At 43.7% G+C, this 17974-nt stretch overlaps 1 protein-coding gene across 2 annotated transcripts in view; it reads right to left on the bottom strand.

The window, feature by feature from the left end:
* SASH1 (SAM and SH3 domain containing 1) overlaps positions 1 to 17974 on the bottom strand; it is a 529880-nt gene that overhangs the window by 106646 nt on the left and 405260 nt on the right. The window contains exon 1 of one of the 2 annotated variants that reach the window (XM_041469753.1): positions 15161 to 15287. The exons of the other annotated variant lie outside the window; for it this stretch is intronic. Coding sequence (XP_041325687.1) covers positions 15161 to 15256 — 96 coding nt within the window. The 5' untranslated portion in view covers positions 15257 to 15287. Of the gene's footprint in view, positions 1 to 15160; positions 15288 to 17974 lie in introns of those variants that run through there. 2 annotated transcript variants of the gene reach the window in all.

The raw sequence follows: 17974 nt of genomic DNA, 5'->3' as shown, positions 1-17974 counted from the left end.
AATGTACATTCCAACGTACTTAAAAAGTTGGTATTTATCACAAGTAGAACCAGGTCTTGACAGACAAGAATATTTGCAAATTTTATTCATGACAGTTCAAAGCACCCTTAACGTCCAGCTTCCCTAATAACAGTATATTATCATCTATCCTCCTTTCCCTGAGGTGCTCTGCACTAAGCTCATCAAAATGTAACTCAAAACCCTTGTCTGCTCTGATATCTAAAAGGCCACCACCATCGACCAGCATGGTCAGCAGTCAGCTGCAAGTTGCCATTGTTAGCTTCTCTAGCAGAACAAGTTTAAGCCATGTAATAGCTGCACCTGACATCACCTCTCATTAGTTTTTTCTCCCTTGCTCTCACTGCCTCCTCCTTTTGCATACTCTGCTGAGACTTTTTCTCACATTGAGTGAAAATTTGTCACTTCGTGTGCACCAGCAGCAGTGGGTTCTAGCCTGAGACTTGGAGCAGAAACAAGTGGTAAACAAAAGAATGGCAAGGGTTAAGAAATGTGCATATATCTGATAAAAATACCATTAAGGAGATGGAGGTGAATTTCCTGTTTCAGATTTGGGAAATTTAGCATATATTACGGGGGTGGCTTCATGTCTGAGATAAGTTAGGGTCTAATGAAATAGATAGGCAAAAGGCAAACATCTCAAGTAGATGATGAAATAAATATTTCAGGGAGTTAGCCATATCAGCTGCAATAGTGAAGACGTCTCATTAAAGCTCTTTTCCTTATATTTAGTAGCAGCATAGTATGTCAAATCCAAATCTTCTGTGATATATGGGATTACATAACTGAGGTGTGAGTAATTACTAAAAGAGTAGTCTGAAAAAATAGAAACAAAAAACATGTAAAAATATTTAGATATTTAAAGGCAAAACAAACTGAGTAGTCAACAGTATCTCAGGTCAAGTGTGTAAGCTCAGCAAGTCTTGTTTACAGTACTTCCCTAAGGTGTTAAAGTTGCTCAGAGAAAACAAACTTTGATAATGGTTATGTGCTAGTTTCACTAACAAAACTACTTTTCAAGTACTAAGGCAGGAGAGAATGACTGCCTTTAAATTGAACTGTGCTATGCTTTTCCCCTGGACAGTTTGGCAAAAGGAGGGCATACTTTGTCCAGAAAAAGTAAAGTTCACTCAAAAAAACTTCTCATCCTTCTTTCTCTGTTCCCACTGCCCCTCCCCCTTGCCTTTTCACTGTACTACTGTGTGCTCCTTGCTGCTTTATTTTGAGATCCAGGCCCAGGATCCTGGGCAGGTCCCCATGCACAGCAGTTTCCCCCAGCCCACTGAAACCCAGCAGTACTGGCTTGGGAGATCACCAGTATAGGAGAACACTCCATGGTTCCCTCACTTCTTACCATCAGCAGCTAAATCCTGCGTGGGACCTTCCCCCCAACTACAACTACTGAAAGGTAGAAAACACAGTCCCCTCCCACTCTGCAGCACTGGGAAAGCCCAGCAGGAATGCAGTCGCCTGCCGCATGTTTCCCATGGCTGGATGAGCCTATTACCTCATCTGCACTTCCAGGGCAAGAGCTACAGGGCAGCACTGCACCTTGCATCATCATCCAGCTCGGCAGTGAGCATCCCAGCATTTAGAAATGCTGCTCTTAGGAAGCTGGGTGTGACAGCAAGCACAATTACTTACTCCTACTTGTGCCATTATGGATGCTGACTTACAAGAGGAAGGTGCTCTCCTGCTATCCATGTCAAGATATCAGAAAGGGCAAAGGAAATATTGAATATCTGCCTTCACTTCAAACGGTTTTTACAAAGCATGAAAAAACACTGCTCTGCACACCAAGGCATGACAGGATTGCTCCTCTTTTTTGGGAGTAGGTGTGGAAATCGGCAATCCTGGTAGAGGGGCCCAGCAGCACAGGGCACTGTGTATCCCAGAGACACAGCCCTTGATTTACTGTTGCAAGTGCAGAGGGCAGCCCAGCTGCCAGCTGTGGAAAGCCAAAATGCTGATGTTTAAACTGCTTTCATGTTTAAACTGCTTCTCAAACTGATATTCTTCTGTTTTTTCCTGCTAGAAATTCAGCAGCTTGCAGTCTACAAGATACACCCAACACTTCTACATAAGCAGGGACTAACCTTGTCTTCACTCCTACCGCTTCCTGACAGGTCATCTTTTACCAGGAAAGGAAACAACTGTAATTGAGCATGGCAGCAATCCATGTTTCCCCCTGTAATCTTAGCACCAGAAGAAATGATTTCCTGTAGCTCCTGTAAGCAAGCTGTGCCCAGGCTCCCCTTCACCAGTGCCGCCCATCCTGCCTGCCTGTGCTATCTCTGCAAACCCTCACTCCTGCAGGGACCATGTGCTCTGCACTGGCACAGAGGGGCAGCATTAATGAACTAGCTTAAGTAGACACCCCACATTCATACAAATCTGAAACCAGAAAGGCAGAGTCTGCCCTAAAGCTCTTCAGTGAAGCCTCAGCTTTTGACTCTTAAGAGAGGTATGGCACTGTTAATAGAGTCTCAACCACTGTAGGTAATGTGCAGATGAACTAAATATAATACTGTTCATGCAAAACTTCATGGCTGGGCTCAGGTTTTTTATCACCTTAACTAAGCTTCCTCAAGTCTCTTTGGAGAGTGTTTTATTTAGGAACAGTAAAGCACAGTTACCAAGGGGTTTCAGTTCATTTAATTAAGTTGAATACAATTACACTCCAGTGGGTCTTAAAAATGAAGAATCTATTTAAATATTATTTAGATGCATGTCTTTTAAGTACCACAGATTGCACAGGGCTTCATGTTTATATCAATTAGGGATATCAACCTAGCAATAAGAACTCTATCACTTGCCTGCTTATAATCCTTTCCACTCTGGGATTCCGTATTTTATTTACTAATTTCCCTTTATCTGTGTACAGTGAAGAAGGGCTTTTTGCGTTCCTGTGTGCTCACACTGCTTCATCATTGCCAAAGCACTTCCTAATTAGGCTAAATAGGCCTCTTACACAAATAAAAGAGGAATATTTCTGCCTATCAACAGAGCACATCCTACAGTCTGGGCTTCAATAACTGTGTGGTTGCCGTATCTCCCAGGTATTTCAAGCACATATTTTTCTGAAGGGGGAACATGAAGTATGTCATGTGCTTGTTTCAAGGAAGTGCTTAATCCTGTGGCTGCTGTCAGTCCAGTGGCTCTGCCCACTGACAAGAGACATAAGGACATGGAATGAAGCTGCATCAGAGGAAGTTCAGATGGGACATCAGGAAAAGGTTCTAGATTGTGGTCCATCACTGAAACAGGCTCTCCATGGAATTGGTCACAGCACAAAAGCTCATCAGAGTTCAAGGAGCATCTGACAATATTCTTAGTCTTATGGTTCAGTTTTAGGTACCCTGTGAGCAGCAGGAAGTTGGACTAAATGATCCTTAAGGGTCCCTTCCAACTTAGATAGTCTGTGATTCTATGTTGCTTTTATTAGATACTGAATTAGTTACTCAAGTGTTGCACATACAGATGCACCTCAAACTGAGGCACAAAAGTTTGAAAAGCTTCAGATAGGTAAAAAGAGGTCATAAAAAACAGAAGTTGGCAGAACCCCAGTGTTAATGAATCTCAAAAAAAATATTGTCTCTATAAAACCTGGTAGTTGATTCTCACTCACAAAAGGCCCTGAACCACAGGCTGAAAGAAAACAGTCATAGATAAAGACACTTGGACTTGGATGGCAAGCAAAGCCCTTAAACAACTTATTTATGCATAGTGTCATGAACATCAAAAGGAGAACATCCTGCTAACTAACCATTTGTCAGGACAGTTGTCATGCCGAAGAAAAACATCTCACCTAGTTGTAAAAGTGACAGTAACATGAAAGTCTCAGATGGAAGCAGTTTCCTCACAGACTCTGCTCCTCAGATGAAAAAAGTGACCACAGTCTCAGGGAACACCAACCCATAAGCCCAGCAAAAGTGGTAAGACAGCCTCTATACCAGGCTGCATCTGAAGCGACACAAAGCCAGCAGGGTACTCTCTAAGCAAGATGTTGTATCACTTTTCACAGTCTGCATCATTATCAATTTCAAAACAAAGGATGTATAGGTAAATAAGCTCCTTCATTCACAGAGAATTAGGATTTGAAACAAAAAGATTTTGCTGTATGACTCTTTCAAATGGAAAGGAAAATCATGTATTTTCAGATATGGCAATCTCTTCAAAGCCTGAGAGATGCAAGGGCTGGTTCAGAAGGAGTTACATGTGAACAGGAAAACAGGGCATCAGGCTGTCTCTGGGAAAACAGTAAATTGCACTCTCATGCCCAGCTTGTTGCAGCTAACCAGCCTTCTGCTACCTATTACCCATTCAAAGCATCTGCTGGCAATACCCTGATGGTTTAGTTTTACATGACTCACACACACATCAGTGGTTACCCACCTATAGCCTGCATTTATCTCTAAGCAAAAACAAAACAAGGTGTGACCAACTAGACACGAAGGCTTACTTTGCACTATGATATCCCTACTTGGTGCCTGAAATAAGTCTTTTCGTTTCTAAACCAAGCTTAAATCTCCATTATTTACTTCCCACATGCTCCCTGATGTCCATACCATTCAGCCATCTCCTCTGGGTTTCCAGGAAGTCAGCCTGCAAACTGACCTTCCCCAGCCAAGGTCCTGGTGCGTGCTCCAGTCATTTCCTGCCATGAAGGCATCAATTCTTCCTTTCACATGATCCTTCTAAATCCCTTTTCCTACCAGTTGCAAGTTACTGTTCTCAGCTAGGACTCTTCTCACTTTTCTGGCCACAGAAATACAGCTCTGGATACTGACTCACTGCACCTCCGTCCTCTGCCATCCTCTGTTTCCGCTTTGTACGAGAGGTACTTTCCTAAGACAGGCATGATTCTGGAGAAAAACCCCTACTTTGCTCTTTTTTAATCTTTTGGTTTTGTAAACTGTTCAAAGCTCCCCCAGCAACAGATCTGCCTAAGAAAGGCAGAAGGGTCAGCAGCACTTAACATACATTTTTATCCCCCTTTCCTCTCTCTTTCTTGGCAGTTCGTAAAATAATTAACTACCTGTAAGCATTCTGCAGTAGTTATTAGGTTTGGCAGATGAAAAATGAAGATTTGTACAATCTTTTGTATTCTATGTACACTTGAGACAAGGATTAAAACCCACAAGTAACTTGGCAAAGATTACTTGAAGAAAGTACCATTCCATCAGAGAGAAAAAGCAACACTGAGAACATTCACCTCTTCTTTTTTCCCCCTCCTACTTTTGGTATTTAGGAACTCAAACTCCACACTAAACAAACCCACTGAGACTCATCACGACTAGGATAACAAGGATATGCAGAAGGATCTCTCTCCCTTCTCATTTATGTGTGACCACACACCACATGTGGGATGAAGCTATTCTTTATCATCACCATCATGCCAGTGATTTTGGTGAGGTCCTTGACCTTATGTTCCCTGTTAACTTCCTGAGTTTAGATAGCTATCATGCAGAGCTTAGGTTTTACAAAGTTTAGGTTTTAGAAAGCTTATCCATCTGCACATATATACTCCCTGACACAAAATCTAAACAATGCATTGCTGGGTTTGGGCTGAGCAGGAAACAATACACCTCACTGAACTGAAACATCCCGGTGTCCCTTCAATTCAGCATGCATCAGTACATGGCACCACAGTGGAGTGGGACTGCACAGGATTAGACTCCATTTCTTGTCTCACTGTAAACCACTCAGAATAAAGGTAAGCGTAACTAGAGAGGAAAACAATTATTAAGGAAGGGCAGTCCTTTTGCACTACTTAGAACAGAGCAGTCTCCACTGATTAAACAAGAAACAAAACAGACCTTTCCCCCAAACCTCAGAAGAAAAATTCCCTCTAGCAACTTCCTCTCCCTACTGGATTTTTTGGTTTTGATGTGCAGTATCATTACCAGTCCTCTGATAAAATGTTGCACTGGGAATTCTTTCTCTCCAACCTCTGTACAAAATATGATATATCCCTAAAAATACCCTGAAGCATCACGTTTTTAAAGCATAACCATACAATCATCACAAAGATGCAAACTTGAAGACAGGAACCACAAGTGACATACAACATGCCCACACCTCTTCCTGTTTTACAATGGTTATTTATGAATTCTAAGGTGGGAAAGAAACCTAATAATGGAGTGGAAATCACAACCTCCAAGTGTTGGTGGATATTATGTATGAACACAAACACATTTATTTATAAAACAGGATTTTTCTTGTTTTCATCCTCAGAGATTATAAGCTGCAGTTTAAATGCAAAGGATTTATCATCAGCTTTCAGAGCTACTGCCCTAAAGTGGCCAACCACTAAAGCTCCAAAAATTACAAGTATTAAATATTATTCTGTATAACTGAAGGCTGCATTAAGTCTATGCAATGATATTGATAACAATATGAAGCACGTCTGACATGGATGGTAAAAGGAGATGACTCTTAATTTAGCAATCAAAAATAAGTATTTTCAATTTGCACTCCATCCCTAGGATTGCACTAGAAATTTCTGGTGTAAAAACCCCTTTTGGCTGAGTTGCAATATGCAGCACGTGTCTGCTGGAAAACAGCAAGCACAAAATCAAAAGAGAAGGAAAATGTTTCAGAACTGTAACAGATATGGATGAACAGAGATAATAAAACAGGCAGAACACAAACATCCAAACATCCCTGCAAGAGTAAAATGTGTAAAATCCACATTCTTCAGCAGAGACGTATCATTTCTAAAGGTATATATATGACTCATAAGATATTGCTCTGGCAAGCAGAATTCTTTAAAAGCCTAAAATGCCTTTTTTTTTTCTGAAGTGTGATGTAATGCTATGCAATCAGCTCTAGCACGTGTTTTCATCTAAGCTCCAGCTGTGGATGTGCACTCGCTGACAGAACTTTTAACAGCGCCCCCATGGTTGTGCTGGGGCTGCAGTCAAGCAAAGAGCAAGCTCTGCAGAGCAGGGTCAGCCTGGTGCTGGCACTGAAAGGGGCAGGAGGCTCAACTCATCTGAACTTATGAAAGAACAACAGAAGATGCATTTTCGTTTTTTCCTAAAAGCCTACAGGCCACACACTGCTCCACTATAAATAAACTCGTGCCTTAGGCTCCTGAAGTTTTTATGTAAACACTGCAGAAAGTAGACCCTTTATCTTTTGTTTATCTTTTGTTTTCATCATACCTATCAGCACTGCACAAAGCATCTTCAGTTGCAGGAGAGAGGGTTAGGAGCATCTCACAATCAAGAGACTGCTCATGTATACTCAATTTAATATTGTAACAAGCATGGTACTGTTTCCACTATCATCTATCAGCTCTCATCACACTTGCTGCAAAGCTTTCAAAGCATTGCTTTTATTACTATATTAAACAGTTACCAAATCTCCTTTACACACGCTCCCACGCACAAAGAATACAGTCCAGGTGGAGAACATTGTGAGATTAAATATTAGCAGGCTGTAACCTACAAAGAGCAAAAAGCACTGTATATCATCATAAATACAGTGACAATAATGAAACATTAAAGGATGTATTCATATTCTAGATAACTGTATTACCATGCTTGTAACCTTCCCGGTGTATGTTTACCCACACACATGAAATGACATGTCTTCATCTGGAGGCCTGATGATGCAAACTGACGTCAAGAGCATGTCCCCATGTCCATGCAGAGCCATGGGGAAGTCAAATCACCAGCCTAATGGGCTTGAAGCAGAGCAGATCCGCAACAGCACTCCAACCAGATCACACTCAGATTGTGATTCAGATATTAGAAACCAGTTCTCCAATTTACTGTATGGCTTTCCATTAAAAAGCCTGAAAGCATGATTTATAAATCATTGTTGTATTATACCCGATTTTCCAGCTACACCCTTCTTAAAACTGTTTTCCAGATAGGTTATACAATCCCCTCTTTCCAGCTCTAAAACTAGAATGTAGCTCACAAATGCTTATACAGGTGTCATTAGAATCTACACCATCAAGTATTTTATTAGTCTTAATTCAAATAAACCTGGTACATTTTAAGTCTGTGTTTCAAAACACAGCAATAGACAAGAAAGTTCTGCTATTACCATAAGCCAGGAAAAACGTTTCCCTTGCCTCAAGAAGATGAGAGCCACCATGCCCACCCCTGACTCACAGCACAGCAACTGCTCTGTGGGAGAAGAGGGCACAGGTAGCTCCTTTTCTTTTCAAAGTCGTTATTTTCAATAACAGAAATCTGTGTTGTGAACCCTTGTGCCCAAAACGTGCTGTAATTTTTCCCTGCCAATGAGCTGTCTCTTGATGTCAGGCAGAAATAAAACCCCTTCGTATCCCTTCACCTTATCACACAACATGTCTACATATATTTTAATGGAGAACACGGTTTTATAGTAGAAACCTGATTTTTAGACTTGTACATACAAAACCCAGTTTCTTCCTGTTGCCCATTTTCTCAATGAAAAACATGGAATCCAGATCCTTACAACGCCGCCTTCCTCTTCCTCCCACCACTAATAATGCCAGGTGGTTAATTAGTCATCAGCTGTGTCAAGCAATCACCAAGAGAAAAATTGTTAGCAGCATCCAATGTTAAAACAGGTATTGTGACAATTCACTTTGCTGGGTGTAAATTCAAAGTAATTCCTATTCCTCCTGTGCTTCTAAACCTCCTAAAGTCCGAAGACAGCATGTACTCTATGGCCATTAATAGTGTCACAACAGGCTGAGCAGAAAAGAAGGCAGCCTGGGCTGCTGCATGAAGAAAAAACTACAGCCACAGATTCCAAATGACAAGAGGGTGACCCAGAAAGGTGCAGGAAGCAGGGCTGGGTGCACCAGCACTGAGCACCCTCTCTTTCACAATGCCACCTCTGAAGGGAAAAAAATCCTGAAGGAGCATAGCCCAGGGCCAAAAATGGAACAGTTCAACCCAGGTCTGGAAAGAAACAATCTGACTCAAACTCCTTTGCCCTGGGCACTAACTGTTCCCTCTGTCCCTTGGCCCTGTGCCACATTCAGCAGTGACCCCGTGCTCCATTTCTGTGCCCCAGTCCCTCCAGCCTGCTCCTGTTTGCACAGCACTTTATACAATCAGCACTAATTTACACAGATTTCTACACAGCATCAGACTAAGTTAAACTAATCACTACCTACTTCTGTCAAATGTCATTTGCTCTAAGATACACTAAAAATATGAGGTTTTCACCTGACTGTAGAAAATGGCCAACCAGTGCAACACCTTTTCTTTTTCCACATCAATTTTCACATTTTCTTTCTGCTTAGAGACTGTCATTCTTTTCATATCCACACAAGGAAGAAGGCATCATTACAGGCAAATCCTAGCAACCTTGTATTCCACTGCTTTTAAAAAACAGAGAGAGTTTGGTTGACTGACTTCCAAAAGATGAAAAAAGTATAAAGAGTGTTTCCACATTGGTATTCACAGCAAATCAGCAAGAGGAAGAATTTGCTTTCAAGAAAGAATGAAGAAGGCACCAGAACCAAAAGCTCTTATCACTCCTCATGGTGTAGGGTCTTATGGGGACTAAACTCTCTGATCAAGACATCTGTTTTATGTGCCCTGACATGCAAGAAAAAGCCTAGACCAAAGGTTATCTCTGTGAGTTGGCTTTCCTCATAAAGGGATTAGCATTGCTAGGCACATTTCTTGGAAAGGCAAAGGAGATGCAACAGGTTAAGTTTAAATTATAAAATTGAATCTAACACCTAAACTGACAGTCAGTCGCTCTCTTTTGACTTCTTTATTTAAAAGCAAAATACCCTCCATGGTTTTGTAAAATAGAAAAAATATCATCTGCCAGTTTGAAAGCAGAGACCAGTCCTGGGTTTATCCTTCTTGTTGCAAGTGGGATATGCTTTAGAAAACGTGCTCCGAATAGAAGTTGGAACAAAAATGTTTTGAATCAGAATGTCCCACAGCGTATTTTGAGTTAATTACACACAGGCACTATGCTGACATGTCATCAATACAAATTATAAAAAACAAGTATATATTTTGAGTTAATTACACAGTGCCACAGGCACTATGCTGACATGTCATCAATACAAATTATAAAAAACAAGTATATTGCATTTTCAAAAGCATATCTACCTGAAGCAGCTATTCATTTGTCTGCACATTTCCACAGAGCTGTGCTGAGCATCCATGATCTCAGCTGGAGTGGCCTTTGGTGCCAATCTGACACCAGAAAAACAGAGTCACCCAACGAGAAACAGAGAGCACCAGTGCAGAGATTTCCATAAGAGGTTACAGTGATTTAATGAGGGTTTAAGGGAGAGCAATCCTGGAAGAAACCTTTGGCTGGTCTTAGCTGCCATAACTCCTCCCTGCAGTTCTACAACTGCTGTTATCAGTTGGGGATCTACTTCCCTGATCCTTCCAGATACCCAGACTCCCTGGCTTAATATCAAATTCCTCTTCCCAAAGTATGTTAGCCAGTATCCAATTACATGTTATCACAGTAGCATTATCAGCTGGCGTCTTTTTCTCCTTTGGTTTTTTCTTTATTACTTTGATAAGAAATTCAAATAGTCATTTAAACACAGAGACCGAGATAGATTATATATGTAAATAGGAGGGCTCTTGGTAGCCAAGTGAGCTTTACTGTCCTCAAAACACTCTGTTCTCTTCAACTAACAGCAGATGGTGGGAAAGGACTGGTTTTCTCTCAGCATAACTGCAAAATACTATCTAAAAATAAATAATTTTGTTTCAGCTGTTATAATTGATTCAGTAGTTTGAAACAAGAAACTAGCTACTGTTTTGAAATAAAAAGCTGGAAAGATTTCTAATTCTGTGGAATCTCTTTCAAGTTCCGTTGTATCTTTTGCGTCTTGGCCATTGAAGACAACCTCCTCACACAAATAAAGACACTTTCTTCGGTGAAACTCCTATTACAATTGATCAGAGTTTTGCCAGTGATTTCATTAATGTCAGGATTTGACCTAGATATCTCTCCTATGTATATATACAAAGGAAGAACTTTGCATAAACAAGAGGGCCACTGGAATGACTTCCCTGTACTAAGGTCAGTAGCCCATGTTTTGAAAGCACAGCTTTAAAAGAATGAAGTTCCTGATTGTAATTTCATATAAAAATTTGTTCTCAGATCTCATACTAACTTTTAGACCTTTACATAGCAAACAAAGAGTTTGCTATCACCATATCAATACATGATTCTATGCCAAAAATACCCTTTTTTATGGCATTGAATTTTGTTAACGCAGAGAATTTCTTTATTACTACTCACAGTCCACCTCTCTCTAAAACCTTAATACACTTCCAACATTCACTGTTGGTCTGAAACACTGAAAATTATAATTATCCAGTACAATCCAGCATGTGCTTGCTACAGACTAAGCTAAAGCTTTTGGGTATAATTTTGTTATCTAGCAAGCTCCGTTAACAGCACAAATAGCTTGAGATGCTTATACAACAGCTATACCTATGGAATATTTAATTAGAAAAGTGCGAAAGGGAAAAGTCACATCTACTTCAGCAAGACCTAGTACAGCTGCAAGAACACACCCAGTATTTATCAACTATAGGGCTATTCTGTGGCTTCAAAGTCCATAAAATATGCTCCTTACAAGAAGCACTTGACAACTATTTGCTTCCCTTCCAGACCTGGGATCTGCCATCACAGGTTCCTCCTAATGAGATCCTGTTTTAAGGAATGCAACTAAAAATACAGAAACAATGAAATACATTTATCCATGCAAATATGGAGAGAGGCTCAATTTGTGTTTCAAGTAACTTCAGTACTGAGTACCAGCTGGGCTGACACTATGGCCTCTCCTCCTAATTCAACACCTAGAGCAAACACCACCACACTCCACAAGGCAACACCTTCCCCTCCTCCTCCCCACTGCTCTAACTTCTCAGTATGGAAAGGGAAGAATCAGGCATTTTATTACTTCTATGAAAAACCTATTTTCTACCATAAGGAGATCAAATTGCTGGAACAGGCTGCACAGAGTGATTGTGCAGTTTCTGTCCCTGGAGGTTTTCAAAACACAACTGAGTAAAGCCCCAGGCAACCTCACCTGATCTCAGAGCTCTCCCTGTTTCAGCTTGAGGATAGGCTAGATGCTGCCTGAGGTTCTTTCCACCCTGCATCATCCTACAATCATGGCTTAAGAATGCATTTTTCTCTTTCATTCCATGAACAAACATTTGATGATCACCTTCTTTCTTAATTTCATTCTAGTTTTCCCCTTCCAAGATCACAGAATCATTGAATGGTGTCTGCTGGAAGTGACCTTAAAGATCATCTAGTTCCAACACCCCTGCCATGGGCAGGGACACCTTTCACTAGACCAGCTTGCTCAGAGCTCCCCATCCAAGCTGGCCTTGAACACTAATGGGAATGGGGCACCCACAACTTTGGGCAATTTGTGCTGTGCCTAAGCACCCTCACAGTAAAGAGTTTCTTCCTAACGTCTAATCTAAATGAACTCTCTACTAGTTTAAAGCTTCTCCCACATGTCCTGTCACTACATGCCCTTGTAAGAAGTCTTCATGTCTGTTGTAGTCTCTCTGCAGGTACTGGAAGTCTGCAACAAGGTCACCCTGAACCCTTCTTTTCTCCAGGCAAAACAATTCTAATCTCTTGGCATTTTCTTCAGAAGAGAGATGTCCCATCCCTCTGACCATCTTGGCAGCCTTCCTCTGGACTTGCTCTAACAGGTTCCATGTCCTTTCCTGTATTGGGGACCCCAGAGCTGGATGGAGTACTTCAAGTGGGAGTCTTACAAGAGCGATCTTGGCTCTTCTCTATTGGCTCTCTCCCTCTGATAGTGCATTCCTTTGGTAGATTCCAGGCTGTTGCAGGGCCAACCTGGCCAGCATATCACTGCACCAACTTTTTCATTTACAGAGGCATCCCCAGTGAATCACTCTGGTGTCTGCATCTGTGCTCCCTAGACAGTTTGAGTCATGAACTGCTACAGATCCCAGGAAATTAAGACCCATGCTCTCACATAATTGACAATGCAAAAGAAGTAAGCCAGCTACACAGGCCACTGATGGGGCACCATGGACTACAACCAAGCAGCTACTGACTCCCATTTGGAAGCCACAACTCCAGTTCACTGCTTGCCTTTTGCAGCACAGGTTTGAAAGAGACAAAGCTCAATGCACCACAAAGATGAGCATGGAAATGGCACTGGAGGTACCTCTTCCTTGCCTTCAAATAAGGAAAGAGCACTAAGTAAATTTATACTCAGATCTTATTTTGCAGCCCGAAGGACTAGAAACTCTTTAAAAGTCTACATCTGAAGAAAACTGACAGCATACAGTGAGAACTTCTGTCTTCCCTCTTATAGGAGGCCCAACACAAGGTATCTTTTCATATTTGTAATTGTGTTGCAACACAAAACACTGAAGTAAGAAATGCTAATAATGCTGGGTGATGTTTGCAACTGATATAAACCAGCAACTTCATAATCACAAGATTATTCCTTTCTGTAAAGCTGACCAACTCTAAGACAAATTATTTTAGCATAGTTTTATTAGAAGGCAAATAATAATTAAACAGCTCTGCTTTCCCAGGAAGGAAACTAGCTTGTATTGCCAGAAGAAACCTATTCAAATTATTAGTTGTGTGACAATCAGATCTTTTTCTGCACTGAGCTTCAGCATGCTAGGCTGCTGGTCTGGCCTCCTCAAAAACTCCTTCCCAGGCATCCAATAGCACTTTGCTCTTACTAAATGCAGTACTGAAACCTGCCAGAAAAAGACAGAAAGAGACTGTTCATAAAGTACCAACTGTGTGCTCCTTACAAACTGGCAGAACTAACTCCACTTGCATTCTTAGAACAAAATCATTAACAGCAAAAAAGTGTACAGTTAGGTGTTATTAAACTGAACATCAAGTCAATGGAGAATTTCTATGAAGAAAAGAAATAAGACAGGTTTTTGAACCAGACTTTGAATTTTAACAATAAAGTCCATGTCATTAAAAAAACTCAGCATAAAATGCTAATTAAATTCTCTGTTCAATTCTATAACATTTTTTCTGAATTGCATCCTATGGGTTTACCATTCATTACATTCCATGGCAGTTTTCCAAAAAGTATTTCTCATAATATTCTTGAATGTCTGCTAGTTAAATGCTAACAACAAAAACTAACATGCATCAAGACTATTCATTTGCTTTTAAAATGAATAAACAGGCACTCCACTGTTGATTACCACATTCCTGTATCGCTGGAAGGCTGCCAGCTCCAGTACGTATATAACGTTAGTATTTGTTTTTTTGCTGAGTGGCAGTCCTCTGCGGTAATTATCATCTTGCAACTAAAGTAAATATTATTCTCTCGCTGCAAGTAGAAATAAAGGATTGACTCTTCCTGTATTTTTACTGTTTGCCATCCAGTCCGTCCTGTCGGTATGCTACGTGCCCATTAAACGTAATTCCTTGAGCCCTCGTTACTGGGGCCATCTCTTTTGTCTGTAACCAGTGAATTACGAGGATTAGTCCCTCCTCAGAAGATCACCGGCGCAGAAACTCCACGGGCCGTAACCGAGCAACTCCTCTCCAAAAAACTACCGGGAGTAAGAGCTCCAAAGCCAGCGCCTGGGAGCGCCGCGGGGCCCCGGGAGCGCTGCGGGCCGGGCGGCCGTGCCCGGGGACCGCGGGGCAGCGCCCCCCACACGCGGGGCTCACCCCGAAACGCGTGCGGGGGCTGTGAAGGCTGCAGCGACACCGCCTTCAGCCCGAACTGTCCCGTATGGGCGGCACGCCGGGGCAGCGGAGGGACAATGCGCCCATTGATCCGGCTGAACCAGCGCTCCCGGGCGCGTCCCCGCCAGCGGGCAGCCCCTGCGCGGACCCTCTCCTCGGAAGTGCTCGGCGCGGCCCTTGCGCCCCTTCCACCACGACAGCCCAGAGAGCTCTACTCCAGAACCGCGATGAAGGCGGTCACCGACACAACCCGTGGCTTTGCCCGTGAAGTTAGTTTTTCTGGGACGTACGCGCCCGCACAGGGCGGGCGCGCTCCAGCTCGAGCAAACTCCGCAGCAGGTGCCGGGAAGACCCGGCGAACGCTCCGCAGCATCTCCATCCCCCCACCCCAACCCCTCGTCCTGCGGTAGGCTGCCCCCACGGCCGCCCCGGTCCCAGACCTCGCCCTCACCACACTCACCAGGATGCCCATCACGTCCGCCCACAGCTGGGCGAACACCTCCGACGTGCCGCTGTCCGCCGGGGCGGCGGGGCTGTCCGCCCGCTCCCCCTCCATGCCCCGGCCCGGCCGTCGGATCAACGCCGGCTCCCCGCCGCCGCGGCCGTCCCGCCCCGCCCCGCCATCCTCCCCCGCCCCGCTCCGGCCCGCCCCGGGACGGCCCCGCCGCCGCCGCCCCTCAAACTTTCGACCCAGCGACAGAGCGGCCGGCGGTGCTGCTGCGGCCCAAAAGCCCTCCTTCCCCGCCCGCCCGGGGGCTCGCCCGGCGCATGTGGCCGCCCCCGGGCAGCAAGAAAGGGTCCAGCGGCGCCCCGGCGGCTGCACGCACCCCGAAAGTCAAGAGCGGTGTCGGGACACGCGTGGTCGCTGGCGTAGCCCTTATTGTTGCCATCCTCGTTACCCCCGTGCCGGTGCCTCGCCTGACGGCCGGGAGCTCCGGCGGCCAAGTCAACAGCGCTTTCTTAACACCGGGGAAAGACTCTCTGGGAAGAGGTGTCAGCCGCACGCGTTACACGGCGGCAGGGCAAGGGGCACCCTGTAAGTTCAGGTTTAGAGTTTGGGTACCGCATCGCTCTCATGAGGAGCGGTCGTCTGTCACCTATCGCCCTTGGGGCGGGTCTGTGAGAACGTTGCCTCCCGTACGTCTGTGCTTCATGCTCCCTGGTACCACCCCCAATCCCCACTACAGTCAAATTAAATAATTACTAATTACAGACAGCAGCAGCAGTGCTCCTGCATTCTACTTGGGAAACTGCAAAGTGCCCACACACACGCACTTCTTGTGGAAGGCACATTAAATAATAGTGGCCAAACCCCACTGCCTGTGGATGGAAGGAGCAGCAGAGGTCAGCGGAATGACCTCAGGGCTTATCCACCACCTCACTCCCAGCTTCTACTGTGACCAGCAGCAAGGAAATCCTTTACTCTTAGTGCTCATTTCTAACCTTTGAAATGTTTAGATGCTTGTTGAAAAGCTCCTGTTTCAAGCTGCCATTTATTGGAAGCACCTGTCTGCACGGGGTGGCAGAGAAAGTGATGTATTTAATGGATACGCAGCTGTCACACGCTGGCCGAGCATTGTGAGAGCTCACAAAGCTGAGCAGCCAGTGAATCCTCCAACATCCCTCCTGCCTTGCTTACTGCCAGGCTGTATATTACATGCCCTGCACCACCTAAACACAACTCAGAGCCTGCCCTAGAACCTGTCTGCCCTCCAGGCTCTCTGTTCAGCCCTGGGGTCCCCTGGCACCAGGCTCCCCTCAGCCCACTCATCAGCTCTACAGCTGACAAGGCTCCCACTGAGGGCACACCACTGGTGGCCTGGGAAGGCTGGAGCTACAAATGATACCATTTGCTGTCAGGGCTAAAAATAGTATCTGGAGAATGAATAAAGGAAAGAGTGGTTATTGCACTCATCTTCTCTCAGTGTTCTCAGCAACGCTCTTTTTCTGTCCTTAAAGCTAAGATTTAGTTTCTAGGCTAGCACTGGAGAGAAAAGCTGCCCAAAAGACTTCCTTTCTCAACAATCACCACACAACGGGACGAGACTTTTCTAAGCACTTTGTTACTGCAGCTTTTGCTGGAGTGGTCAACAGCACAAATTGAACAGAGAGAAGGAGGTGGGAAGCAGAGGCAGGAGAACTAAAAGAATTATGTTGAGAGAAAGTGGTGAAGAAAACACTGATGACTGACCCTCCTTTAGGATGCACATGTAGGATACACCCTGTGTAATGCATCTTATTGACTAGTAAGGAGAAATAATGAAAGACCCAAACCAGGTATAAAATCTCTTCTAATTGACCTTTAAATTGTACACAACTATAAGCCTATGAAGTACGAGACTAAAGGCGTGTCAGTGAAGTCTCTTGGTACTCAGAGATGGCTTGCATAACTCAAAACAGGTTTAATTAGTCAGGGGTAATTTACTGACTGACCCTCTGAAATTCATGTTGAGCCACTTACAGCAGTAATGTCAATCTTCTTTAAAATATCTGAACAAGGCTCACTTAATCTCAGGATTTAAGTATTCTGGGCTCATCATACACACTATCTTCTGTACTTTGTCTTTTTTATAGATGGAGGCATATTAAGAAACACAAACAAAACAACAACTCTGCAGCACACAGCCTAACCCTCCTCGCTGTTGTGTCTTGGGCAGCAAGATTGATTTGATTAAGATCAAATAGGTGCAAGGGGCAATATTCCCACTTGCCTGGCCCCTCCCTGCCGACCGAGGATGACTGTATCACTTAAAGAAGTGGGTCCTCAACAGCCACACTTTTCAGCCTTTCAGTGCAGGTAACAGAAACTAGATTGTAAATTGTGGTGGTCCCAGAGCTTGCTTCCTGAGCCATTATGTCATCCTTTCTGTGGAGGCAGCAGCTTTCATCAGAGGAGCATGATGCGTGGCTGTGGCAGTCTTCCCCTCAGCCTTTAATTTGAGACACAGAGCCTTTGATTTCAAGAAAGTGAGATAAGGAAAGAAAGATCTTGCAAAATCACATGACTCCAGGAGCAGTTGTTTTAAAAACAAGTGGACATGAGACAATCAAAACAAATCATGGCAGTTCACAATAGCTACCATCTTCTATGGTCTTGCAACTGTAGTATTTATGCATTTTCAGACATTCACAACATGCTATTTTCACAAGACATTCAATGAATACGACATGCTAAAATTACTCCCTGCTCTTCTCTCAAGTAGAATCACCCCCTCCTTCTAGATAGGACAGGGTTCCTCTATTTCAATGAAGCCAATGTCCTGCAGAACTAAAT

This window comes from Pyrgilauda ruficollis, unplaced genomic scaffold, assembly GCF_017590135.1.
Source record: "Pyrgilauda ruficollis isolate IOZ18807 unplaced genomic scaffold, ASM1759013v1 scaffold24, whole genome shotgun sequence".
Taxonomy (NCBI): Eukaryota; Metazoa; Chordata; class Aves; order Passeriformes; family Passeridae; genus Pyrgilauda; species Pyrgilauda ruficollis.
This window is presented reverse-complemented; position numbering and strand designations above follow the sequence as displayed.